Below are 13,088 nucleotides of genomic sequence, written 5' to 3'. Positions count from 1 at the left end.
TGGTAGAATCTTAGCTTGTTTCTAAGGTGAAGGCCTTTTGCATTAGCGAGCCACTTGGGTTCAGTACGTTGCCCGAGGATATTTGGTATGCAGACTGGAGCGGCCTTGGATTGAGCCGCCGGTGTATTAGATGTGTAAAATATATGCCAAGCCCATTAAGGTGGTACAGGAACACTGAGTGAAGCCAAACCTCTTTCTCTTGATGAAAGCGAAGCTTCAGCAGCTGGGAGTCTGGTGCCAACAGCTTCTCTACAAAGGACACGGGCAGCTTGGTGTTGACCTGGTCTACAATCTGAAAGGCAACATTAAAAAATTCCTCACACAACGTCAAAGTCAGGCTTGCTAATTGTTTAGACCGTCACAGAATTTTCCACAAGTTGTAGCAGTCCCAGATTTAACTTTAATCAAAGGTTTATCAGAATTGGACAATTTACAGCACTCGACAGCCAGACTGGTAACTGCCACAGAGGGGAGGGGGCACGGTAGGGACTAAGAATGTGTGGGGGTGGAGACAGGGGGCTGTTACAGGAAATCACAATGTTTAGTGCAGAAAAGGACAAAAACTGGTATCTGCAACACAGACTGTAAGAAAGCTGCCATCAGCTCAATTATAATCATAACAGGTCAAACTACAGCATCAGTGTAGACTTTGTCAGTCAGGCTGTGAGCATACAAATGAACACATCTTATTCTATGAGTACATATAAAACCCGTTAGGTGACTGTACCAGAGTGAGGAGATTGAGCACTGCCAGGTTGTAGTCTGGGCCACAGGCCTGGCAGCAATCTAGCTGGTCTAGACCGTAGGCAAGGACAGCATCCATCAGCTGCCCACAGGGCTCTACACTGGCCAGCAGCACACCCACACACTCATTCCCTGCAGTGAGAACGGCCTCAGAGAACTGCACCTGCTTTGCCACAGTCACACAGGCCAGAACCCGGTTAAGAACCTTTGGAAAGATCAGGAAACAGAGAACAGTGACTAAAGTGATGAAGCCCAGACTGCGAACTTCACAGATTGTAATAATAAAACGTATTAGAGACCACAGAAACGTTTTGTAACCGATTTGAAGTGTAAAGAAATATTTGGCTTATCCTGTATACGCTGACTGCCTTGCTACAAATCTGCATCTTTCTTTTAACGATCAAATTCACACGTGAGAAAAGTTCAATGTGCAGAAAAAAAAGAATGAGCCTAAATGTCCACGAGGCTCAGTTACTCCGAGTTATGTAAAAAGAAGGTGCACTAAATTCTGATGTTCTGCTTGTTGTGGCTAAAATCAATATCTGTGTCCAACCTGTCATTATCCAACTACCACAGCACGTTGTGTGCACACTTCAGAGGAACGTCTTATTGACCAGCTGCTCCTCAGGCTTTCTTAGAACAAACTAAATACTACTGGAAAATAAGGCACTGTGGTAAATATAGCGTGTATTTAAGTACTTCATCAAAGGAAACCTGGAAGATGTGCTCCTTTTACCAACAGCACAATGTTCTCAATGCATTTTAACAGTAAGTTATTTCCAAACTGCGATCCACATTTGTCAGTGAGTGCTCTCCAGATCTCCTGTTTGGTTGTCAGAGGTGCAGCTCTTACGTCTGTCACGTAGACTTCAGTAATAGGAGGTCCTCTGAACGGGCTGAATCGCTCTCCGATGCTGCGGACCACTGTGCTGAAAACTCTCAGCAGGGCTGCCAACTTGGGCAACGACACTGAGGGAGGGGGGATATCTTCATCGAGCACCTCTCCTGAGACCACGTGGCTCAGATCCTAAAGAGAGCAAAGAGTCAGCCAAGCACGAGACAAACATAGCCATTAGCTCTATGGGGCATCATTTAATTTTTATTATCTGGTAAGAGAATCCAATTTAATACCATCAAGGATCTTTGAGGGTTTCCAGTCTGAGCATAAACTGGACCCAAACACACTGGTTCCAGTTTGTTGCACATTTAAATAAAGCCTACTGAACAGTATAAGGTGCAGTGAAGTCTAGAGACTTAAATTTAGCTGATCTACAGCAGACCGCCCGTCAGGTCAGCACCGCAGCGAGTCCTTTCCCCGGGGTCTGAGCTTCAACATGGCTCATTCACCACAGAGGTTTGGGCTTTTTCCAACAGTACTTGTGCTCACTCTTTACCATACTTGCCAGTACTGAGCACGGCTGAAGACCTAACATACATCATTCAAGTACAAGTGGTCAGACCGAACTCCCAGGGAGGGATCTAACAAAGCAAACCAGTTCTGGAAGCAGCTCACAGGTGACACAGAGACCACCTGGGACACGGGCCGGGTTAAACTCAGTACTGCAGGTACCTGGCTGCTTCTCGTCACTGCACCTTCTAAATAAGTATAACTGGCTGAGAGGCTCGGTGACGTCACCTCGGCATATGCTTCCATATCCTCCAAGAACTGTCCCAGCAATGTGGTGGAGAAGGTCAGGTCGGCCACCCAAAACTGCTCCAGGCTCTGTAACCAGCCTAAGCACAGACAGGGAGAGCAGAGCTGCAGGTAAACGAGCTGAACTGGATTTGTGTTTACACATCAACCCACCCATCCAAACACATGACCCACCGCTCCTTCAAAACGTGCCGGGAGAATCACTGAGAACTTTCCAAGCCCAAAGAATATACAGCATGTACATCTTTAACAGTTTTATTCATAAAAAATGAATAAAAAGAACAAACTGTAGAGTTTAATGCTACTCTGGGCCATGAAGGACAGACCGTGTAAACTCATGAGGGCTGGAGAGACAGGGCGTGTGGCTGCTGCATTTTGCACAAGTCTAAGGCTGCGTTCACACTGCAGGCGAAAGCGCATCAAATCCGACTTTTCTGACCCTGTGCGACCATCTATCCCATCATGGTGACAGTGTGAACGGCACAAATCCGATATTTTAAAATCCGACCTGGGTCACTTTCGTATGTGGTGCTGAATCCGATACATATCTGATGTTTTAGAAAGCGACTGCTGTTTGATGGTCATGTCGCATTAAATCCGTCTTTTACGTCACCGACACAAGACAGACGCCAATTATCAGCGCCGGAGAAGACATCGCGAACGCTTCCTGTCCGTCCAGTGAAACTGCTGGGAAGAGAGCGTTGGAGAAACGTGAACATTTTATTTGTACTGTATAATCTGCAGATTCTGACAGAAACCTGCAGCTATCCTTTGAAGCAGCGCTCCTCTAAAACAGCAATAATGATCGTTATTAGGTTATTTACATTATTATGTAAAAAACAAAATAACTTTATAACTTAAAGCAAAATTGGGAAACGTAAAGTCCGAAGTCTTTATATTAAGGGCCATCAGTCAAACAATAGTTTGTTCTGGGTGTAAACAGAGCGCGTTGTGTGTGACGTCTTCTTTTGTGCATGCGGCCGCTTTGAGCGTTCACACTAGAGCGCGTTTGCTGTCGCATTTTATTTGTAGTGTGAACGAGCAGACAAAAAAAAATCAGATTTGATAAAAAAATCGGAGTTGAGCATCAAGACCTGCAGAGTGAACGTAGCCGTAGTGTTTTCCCACTGATGTGTATTAAAACACTATTATAATAATCCAAGTCTAAATGTCACTCGTGATATTCCTCCAGCGGCAGCAGCAGGACTGGGGGACCTTGTTTTATCTCACAGGTGTGCCAATAACAAATCTCTTTTATTCAAATATATTTTTATAAGTTTCTTAACATCCATTTGTAAGGTTGGAGAGCTTTGCTGAATGCTTTGATGTTACTGCTGATGGAGCCGTGAGTCAGCAGCAGAACAGGTCTGCACTCATCGAGTGCTTTGAATAATTCAATTATAAAGACAGTCTCTACAACTTCTGATCATTTAACGCAGCACCATAGCATGCTGCTGTGTTAAACACTGTAAATGTGTTTCACCCACATTTGCAACTAAAAGCAGAGCTGCAATGCAAACATGTTTAGGAGCAACATCAAGCCCCCACAGCTGAGTTCAGTAAAAGACACAGCAGCGCTGTTTCTGTGATCACCACTGAAACCTTCACTTGGAAAACCTGACATGAAGACAATTAACCTCGAGCCTTCCATGAAGACAGAGTAAAGGTACATTTCTCATAAATTAGTTCAGATTGTGTATACATCTTATTTTATTTGACATAATTCATTAAAAGAGAGAAAAGAAAACATTTTCCTGGAAGTAGCAGAAAAAAAATCTAAATCTGAATATAATGATCCTTCTGTGTTAACAGTCATTTTTGTTATGTGCACATAGAACTTAATGTTATGTTATTTATCCGTAACTATTGTTGCGATTCATTACAGTCTGTTTAAACTGTACTGTTTGCTGCACTGCGGCTGCTGAGAAACAGTACTTGGTCTCAGGCTGGGTAAATACGAAATGACAATGAACTCCTGAGTACTAACGATGCACTCACTTTGCAAATGAAAACACACAGCTCTCCTCTGCATAAGCTCAGGATTAGTATCAGTGACACTGGCCCTGTATGTACAGTATCACACAGCACTGGGAGTAGCTTTCCTTCTTAATGTGTCCATGAACGCAAACATTAAGGCTGTCATTTCTGGTCTCTGAATGTTTGCCTTCTTCTTTTAATCCAGGGTACTGGCCAAGTAGCACGCTTGGTCCGTACATTTAAACAGCTGCAATAGAATCTATACTAGAGGTACAAAGGGGGTAGAAACCACTGCTCGGTGTTTCAGGGTGTGAGGCAGGAGGAATCCCAGTGGTGGCAGGGAAATGTGTGGACATGTTGCTCCCGTTTTCTCATGAACCTTTTCAATGCTCGTCCTTCCCACTGGGTTATAAATAAGCCTGCTGATGTCAAACAGCTGCAGAAGTACTGCCCGCTAACATGCGCTTACTGACCTGAGACTTGCTGGGTGAGTGCCTGCTTCTGTGTGTGGTCAATGTGCCAACCCACCAGGATGTCCACAGTGTCCTGTGAGACAGCAGAAGACATCAGGACAGTGGCTGGAAAGATCAGAGATGCTGTGATCTGAACACAGTGCACCTGTTGGTCTCAGCCATGGAACAATACTCACCCTGAAGTTGGTGCTGAAGACATGTGGGTAGCAGTGTGCCACCTGAAGAATACATTTGACACTTTGACAAAGCAGCTCTGGAGTGTCCACGTTTTCAAGGATGGACTGCAGATTGCTCATCACCATCTGAAACACACAGCAGGCCCCATCTACAGTACATCTCTGCAGGGCTTTGCATCGTCTGCAATAACATTGCTATACACGTCTATGTGATGTGAAAGTATGATATGGCAACTGGTTAAAAATTGACCAAAATATGATAAACATCCCTGATAGAACGTGTGTTTACTATGCAACAACACTGCACGGCTCTTTGAAGATTGTTACTGTAGCTACTGTCAAACTAAACTGCAGCTCTTAATTCAAACTGACTGAAAGCAATACCCACTGCCACGGCACTGGCTAACAGCAACCAACCTTATGCATGGTGTGAATTTCAGTGCAGGTGCTGTGAATAGTTTAACAGATTACTATCAATAAGCCTGAACAACACTCTCTCTGCAAGACTTGCACTCCCTCTGCTGTTCCAGCACTAGTGTACACAGGCATGTAACATACACCTACATCTTACATCATCATCATCAGTAGTATAAATGCAGGCTAACTGGCCCTGGGTATCTGTAGCCTGAAGCTGTAACAGTGAATAGCTGCATGGTGCTGATGCAGAGACAGGTCAAAATGAACCGGACAGATAGAGTTGTACTCGTGAAAAGCATCAGGCCGTGTCTTTACCTGCATAATGTGAGAAAAGGCCTTCCTCTCCCCAGCAGCCTCCAAAGCGCGCTGTGCTGCCACCAGGTACAACAGCTTCACCTCATCACGACTGCTTGAATTGAACTTGACAAAGAGCCACTTGAAGATGCGCTCTGCCTCATAGCTGAGTACGGTGCACAGGATACCAAGGCAGGCTGCAGCATCCTGACGCAGCTCCCACAGCATCTTACTGCTAAAAACATCAACACAGGAAAAAAAACAACTTTAGAGCGGCCTGACTATTATTTCGATCGGCTTGGATGGACAGCGTCGGTGCACAGCCATGACTCTTCAACCCTGATCGCTCAGACTCGCCACGCAGGAAGCTCTAGGAAGAGTCCTGGTGGTTCCAAACTTGTTCCACATATGGATGATGGAGGCCACTGTGCTCCTTAGGACCTTCAGTGATGCAGAGACGTCCTCAGATCTATACACTCCTACCTCAGAGGTCTACAGAGCACTCCCTGGACTTCATGGCTGGGTTTGTGCCCCGACACTGTCAAATATGCGACCTTATATAGACAAGTGTGCACTTTTCCACATCATGTTCAATCAACTGAATTCACCTCAGATGAACTCCAACAGAGTTGAAGAATGATGTGACAGATGATCAGTGGAAACAAGAAGCACCTGAGCTACATTTTGAGGGTCATGGCAACAAAATAACAACCTCAAATATAACCTTCGTCATTATGGACCATTTCATTGAATATAGAGGTGAAAACTGAATGTAATTCATTTTGGAAAAAGGTTGTAACCTGACAAATATTTGAAACAAACTTCTGTAATAATTTCTATTAAACAGTAGAAAAAAGAACAAGCACCAGCAGCTGACTTTAGATTGAATGCGCAGAGAGCACAGCCGGAGTCCTAATGATTAATGCAAACTTTGGTGGGGACCGGTTAGCACAGTACGGTTCGCTGCTCCGTGTCCGATTTTTCCATGTTAGGAATAAATAGTAGGATTTAAGATGGCAGCAATGCATCTGCAAGGATGCCAGCTGCCGTTAAACACCAAAGAAGAAGAAGAAGCAGCAGCAGCAGCAGTCCCCGGTACCACAGCTGTGTCCAAATTCGGGGGCCGCATCCTTTGGAGACCGCATTTGTAAGCCGATTAAGTCACAGCGTGGCCCACCATATCCCAGAATTCATAGCGCGGCCCAGCTAATTCCAGTTCCCAACAATGGCGGCAGCTACTTAGTTTTAATATTACTCTTATTATTCTTTCTGGGTCGCAAAATGAACATTTAACATATTTTCAGAATGTAGCTGTGTAAACTTCTAATATCTGCTCAGTTTATCAAGACACCACATATTTTCAGAAGTGCGCCGATGTTTTCAGAGCCATCTGTTACCCACTAGCTCGATAGCTGACCGGGAGGTCAAGGGTCACTAGAGCCGGTGAAAACAGGAGATTCCCGGCACATCATTTTCAAACCCCCCGGAGTTCTTTCCCTACTCAGGTTAAACATGATATATGAGTCACTCAGATAACTTAAAAATGTTGTTGTTTGGCTTTGTTCAGTGTTTTATTTGTTCCTGAGTAAATCGGTTTGGCTGAGATTAAAGTTACAGTTTGCACACAGCTGATTAAACGGTTAACATTGAAAGTTTAATAAACTCTCATCTTGTCTTTATTGTTAGTTAGCACAGACCTTAAACACTTCCAGCTGTAAGCTAATGATAGTTATAGAAGAGCAGATGCTGCTGGTGCAACAAGCTGTACGTTTTACGCCCAATGGATGATGATCCGATTAGTCGCTTGTGGCAGCGCTACTGAGCAACAGTCTGAGTTTATGTGAATATTTTAATCTCCTTTCTATTTCTACAGCCCTGAGTTATTGAAACTTCCTGTACTGCCAATGAACCCACGCACCCAGCATCCTCTTACCTCTCATTTAAAATGTCATTCAGAGTGCTAAGGATGGTGTCCAATTGTTTGACCAGAGTCTGTGGAGACAAGACAGAAGTCATTAGGATTACACAGTCTCACTAGTTACTCACTGTTTATCGAACTACAGTCCCCTTTATGTATCAGTCACATCTAGCTAGCTCAGGCTCATATTATAGCAGCCTTCACATCAAAATATGTCTAAACAATCATGTTGCTAGGCAACTCAGTGCATGCCAGTAGTTGTTTTACGTTAAAACTAAAGCCCCCTGCAGCGCTGCAGGTAAAAGCAGTCATAATGTTTTTGTCCTTTGTTCTCACACACCTCAACATTCAGTATTTAATGAAAAAGCCCATTTTAGGAAAAGCCAGGAAAACTGAGACGATAGGGTTTTATCTTAACACAGTTACAGGCCCGAGGGTCAAAGTATTCATAAATACATGAGTACTAGAGCCTACGAAGGACCTTTAGGTAAATCAACAGTCCAAGCGGTCATAAGGTAGCTGGTCAGTTGGGGTGGCTGTAGCTCAGGCGGTAGAGCAGGTTACTGCTGATCTACTGATCGGAAGGTTGGTGGTTCAATTCCTGGCTTCCCCTAGTCTGCATGCCAAATATTCTTTGGCAAGATACTAACCCCAAACTACTCTCTGATGCATCCATCGGAGTGTGAATGTGTGTGACTGTTAGCTAGAAAACACTTAGAAAAATGTGCTTTTGCGAATGGGTGAATGCACAAGTTGTATAAAGCGCTTTGAGTGCTCAGAAGAGTAGAAAAGCGCTCTATAAGAACCAGTCCATTTACCCTCACAGTGTGTGCTGGGAGAAGTAAATATGTAAACACATCGTATAATGTATTCCAATACAGTTTGCTGCACCCTGTGAGTGTGACTATAGTGACGTTGCTGGCTATCACGGATTGAAACACCAGGAAAGTAATCTGACTGACCCCTCTGCTCTCGCCATGGCTGATGAATTCCTTCAGCTGTTTGATTGTAGCCAGCCTCCGGTCACGATCATCTTCCCTGGAGACTCGGCGCAGGAGGTTGGCCAGTCGAGACTCCTCTGAGTGAGCCATTCCTCTGTCTGCAACGACATCCCGACACTCCGAGTGAACACACATGATCCCGCTGCAGCTACACCAGTATATTAGAAAAAACTAAACTACAACCACAGCTGGAGTTCCTCAGCATCATTTCAGAAGTATATAGATGTAACTACTGCAGAAAACATGTTGGGAACATGCTCTTTAGACACAAGCTGTTAATTAGCTAGTCAGAGCCTAGTGTTCCCATGAAAACTGGGTAGGAACTGCAAGGAAACCTAAATTTAAGTCTTAATACCATTTCTCCACTTGTGTTAGAGTGGAAACTTCAGTTAACCAAACCTGGCATTACCTTTTTCCAACTGTCAGTGAATGACTCAGGCAAACCCGATCTGAACACAACGCGAGCTTATTTTTATAAGCCAACTCCTTTGAACCTGCGTTGAACGTGTGCTTCTGCATGCATTTGCTGCACCACTTACCCTGCGATTTCCTCATGTCCTTTGAAGCTAGAGCACGGTTTCCATGCTTAAAAGGAATCAAATCCGTTGTCAAGTCATCTGGCCTCAGCTCTTGCCCCAGCGACTTCCAATCAAACGTAGTATCACAGACACCTTGACCAGCTTCATATCCACCTAAGAGACATTTCATAGAAAGGCCAAGTATGCATAAGCTGCACTATTCAAATACAATGTGTGTTTGTCCATGTAAACAGCCTGTTTTACAACTTGGTTTAACCAACAAGTCAAAGAGGAGCTGACCTGCAGAAGGCTCACGACAGAAGATAAATCATTCTTTTCAACATTTCACTTTAATTAGAAATCTGCATCTTTGCTTCTTCGTTTGTCTTTAGACGGGTCAGTGACTAGAAATGAAAATCTGCAGTTAACATGAATGATGGGAGTTTAACTTGAAATTTTGACCCTGAAACTGGAAAATGTTGAAAGTGGGGCAAAAAGCTTCCTTTTTGGGTTATTTTCAGCCAAAGTCTAAGTAAGAAGTAAGAGTTTCAGCTTAACCACAGGCCTCACCCTCTTCCTGATGGGTATCTGCAGCAGCATAGACATTACTGGGCACTGCTGGCTGTTCAGGGCAACTGGAGGCCAACACGTCGTACAGTGGTCCTGAACCAAACTCTCTAGACTTCACCTCGTCCTGGCTGGATGACACACTGTTAACTCTACGGATAAAACAAACACAGACAAAAGAAAAAGACCACCAATGTCACAGCTGACTCTTGATCTAACTCTGAACTCATCCCATTACTACCAGTTTAATACTAATGAATGTCACAGTTCAACTGGAAAGTTTCAGTGCGTGACTAATGAAACTTTCAACTGTAATGACACCACAGGTTGGAGCGTATGAGCTACAGGTGTACTTCAGTGATTCAAGCAAGTGCCACTGCTCAGCAGTTATTTTTGTCTGGGAGTCGATCATTGCTAAAGCATGACCTACAGAAACATGTCACCATCTGTAAGCAGGGGTACAGCTTTTACACTGTGTGCTCCTTCTCTCTGCCCAATCACAGGTGGTGAGTGCTCTGTACAGGTAAACATCAAACTAGTCTCCAGATGAGTCGGTGTAAAGTAAAGATAAACCACGAGGGACTGCATGAAAAGCATTTGGTGCATATTCCAACTTATTGGGCAACTTTAAGGGTAAACAGTCTATTGCATTTTTAATACAGCAGAGGGAACAACTGCATTAATCACATGGTATAATACTTACATCACATCATGGCATACTGTTAATCAGAAAGAATACAAACAAAAATAATCAACACAAACTTCATCATTTCGCTATTGCATCCTCTCACAAAACATGAAGTGTTGCTTCGACATTACTGGTTGACTCTAAGCCTTGAAGCTTGCAGTATTAGTGCCAGCTTAAACGCCATCGTTTAATCATTAACAGCAACATTTAAATCTCACTTAGCCAACTAACCAGAAAAAGTCACTAAGGATGGCAAATGAAGCAAGACACCAAACAAAATAAAAACACACTAAAGCAGGAAGTAAAAATAAACTATTTAGCTGGCAATTCTGTGCATGAGGTGCAATGCTGCTCAGTAACAAGGCCTACATGGTAACTGCACTGGTTCTTATATTACAGTGTTTTACTCTACTGGAGCACTCGAGGTGCTTTATACAGCATGCCTCATTCACACACAGATACTCCGATGAATGCATCAGAGAGCAACTTGTGGTTAGTATGTTGCACGAGGATTAATTTGGCATGCAACCTGGAGTAACTGGGATGAAACCACCAACCACCCAGTTAGGCGATGACCTGGTCTACCTGAACTACAGCCACGCCAGAAATGAAAGGCTAACATTAGATTAGTTTAATGCCCAAGAAAGAACTGATGAACAGACTGTCATTTTTGTTGTCATACTACTTTAATCGTTTAGAAATTCTTTGCAAACAGATGCAAATCAGGCCTACCCCCACCCCTACTAAAACAGGAGCAATAACCTGCTGCTGAGCCCAGTCTGCAGTCTTCATTTAGCGTGTGACTACAACAACAGGCACCTGACGCTGTTCACACGTCTCACACACACCCAAAATACCCTGGGTCGACACGGGAGTATGGAAACATGGATCCCGTCTCTTACAGAAAGCTGCAGTGAGCCGCATTTCAAAACTAAGCGAGGCCTTCGGGCAGCTGCCACGCTCACAGCCAGCAATGACATCTCCTCTTTTACTCATTGCCCAGTTAGTTATTATAACGCCAACAGGTTAAAAAACCAACACCATCGTACACCTCTCTGTGAAGAAGCTGTAAAAAACGTATCCGGAAGTTATCTGAGGAGTTGATAACATTGCTTTGGGTAGTCTTTCCCATTAGCTAACCATATGTAGCCAGCGCGAAGACCCACAGCTCACAAACACTTTGAGCTACCATGTGTTTCATTTTAAATATCGCTCATCAGTAAAATACATAAAAGATCAGTATTATTTTTTCAACTGGCGTGCTTTTGTACCAAAGCCTCACAGTTGATTAGCCATTAGCGTTAGCTTGTTAGCAGCGACAGTCCACGACACAGGCTCGTCACAAGCAAGCCCTACGTTTACCGTGGGTGAGTCTATACTGCGTAAACAAGATGGTTTTATGGTTTTCAAGACAGTGCAGTTACGGTCTGTTAGTATTAAGCGTTTAAGCACAAACAAACAGTGCTTCCCTTCCATGTGGCCCCAGCTGAACACAACAGCGAGCCGTAGGCCCACAGAGCACCAACCTGGACTGCCAGTCGTTCCAGTGTGGCCGCAGTTTGTGGGCGCCGCTGAGCCGAGACCCTGTGGCTTTACGGCTCATTACCTTTTAGAGCGCTGCATGACCTACTGTCAGCGGTAACTTATCTCTCCGCAACGTTACTTTTCTCTATTATGCTTTATCAAACCTCACAAATAGGTTAGCAACTTCTTGTTACAGCTAGCTTACGGCACTCCTTCTTCTTTATGTTTTTTTGGCAGTTGTCAAACCAAAGAACGTGCATTACCGCCACCTATCCGGATTCTAAGACAATTACCCAAAATTCTTAGGACCAAATTCATTTGCCTGAATAAATGACAATATTACATTATTGGATACGTTTGCAGAAAGTCTCGTACACTTGAATCTGTGTCTACGCCACATGTTTATTCTTTGGCTATTTGGCGTATTATTTAAACTGTGATCAAAGCTGAGCGATGATATAAGTGACACATCTCTCCTGTTTCTTCTGTATCCATAATCCTAAGCAAAGGAATTTACTACTACTAATAATATCTTTATTGTCAAAAAAATCTGATGCAAAACTGATGCAACCCTATGACTGCAAACATCTTTAAAGGCCTTAAATATGTCTGTAAAAATACAACAGCAAATAAATAAATAAATAGAGTAGAAGGTCTATAACTATGCATAAAAGTCTCGAAAAAGTAACCTTAAAAATGTCTGACAAAAATTTGTACTTCTGTGTGCTTGCTGGTGGTACTTTGTAACCATAAACCCTTCTACAAGCCCTGAGTCATAACCTATGCCCTAATGCAGTGGTTCTTAACCTTGTTGGAGGTACTGAACCCCACCAGCTTCATATGCACATTCACTGAACCCCTCTTTAGTGAAAAATAAAATGTGATTTTTTTTACTGGTGCACAAAATGAGCCATGCACGTCATGGCGGAGGCTCTGCCGAACCCCTGAGACTGAGTCACTGAACCCCTAGGGTTCGATCGAACCCAGGTTAAGAACCACTGCCCTAATGTGACAAGGACTGCCATAGAAATGTAACAACAAAAATTGTTGGGTTGCCACAGCCTGTGATTGGCTTGTTCCATTTCTCTTATGCATTTCTAGCTATTTTTTTAAAATTACATTTTATTCATTATTATT

At 43.6% G+C, this 13,088-nt stretch overlaps 1 protein-coding gene across 3 annotated transcripts in view; it reads right to left on the bottom strand.

The window, feature by feature from the left end:
* The window catches only part of smg1 (SMG1 nonsense mediated mRNA decay associated PI3K related kinase), a 58,308-nt gene extending 46,150 nt beyond the window's left edge, over positions 1–12,158 (bottom strand). For all 3 annotated transcript variants that reach the window (XM_085351265.1, XM_085351266.1, XM_085351267.1), the window contains exons 1-12: positions 11,954–12,158; positions 9,743–9,891; positions 9,194–9,346; positions 8,616–8,752; positions 7,669–7,727; positions 5,757–5,970; positions 5,025–5,150; positions 4,849–4,921; positions 2,381–2,478; positions 1,598–1,771; positions 728–949; positions 191–292 (exon numbers count right to left, since the gene is read on the bottom strand). In XM_085351265.1, coding sequence (XP_085207391.1) covers positions 191–292; positions 728–949; positions 1,598–1,771; positions 2,381–2,478; positions 4,849–4,921; positions 5,025–5,150; positions 5,757–5,970; positions 7,669–7,727; positions 8,616–8,752; positions 9,194–9,346; positions 9,743–9,891; positions 11,954–12,030 — 1,584 coding nt within the window. In that variant the 5' untranslated portion in view covers positions 12,031–12,158. The remainder of the gene's footprint in view (positions 1–190; positions 293–727; positions 950–1,597; positions 1,772–2,380; positions 2,479–4,848; positions 4,922–5,024; positions 5,151–5,756; positions 5,971–7,668; positions 7,728–8,615; positions 8,753–9,193; positions 9,347–9,742; positions 9,892–11,953) is intronic.
* Positions 12,159–13,088: the final 930 nt, after the last annotated feature.

This window comes from Diplotaxodon limnothrissa, linkage group LG4 (genome assembly GCF_057381915.1).
Source record: "Diplotaxodon limnothrissa isolate DT_005_m linkage group LG4, D_limnothrissa_male_GT1.1, whole genome shotgun sequence".
Taxonomy (NCBI): Eukaryota; Metazoa; Chordata; class Actinopteri; order Cichliformes; family Cichlidae; genus Diplotaxodon; species Diplotaxodon limnothrissa.
The sequence above is the reverse complement of the archived record's forward strand: the minus strand, read 5'-3'. Positions and strand labels throughout refer to the sequence as shown.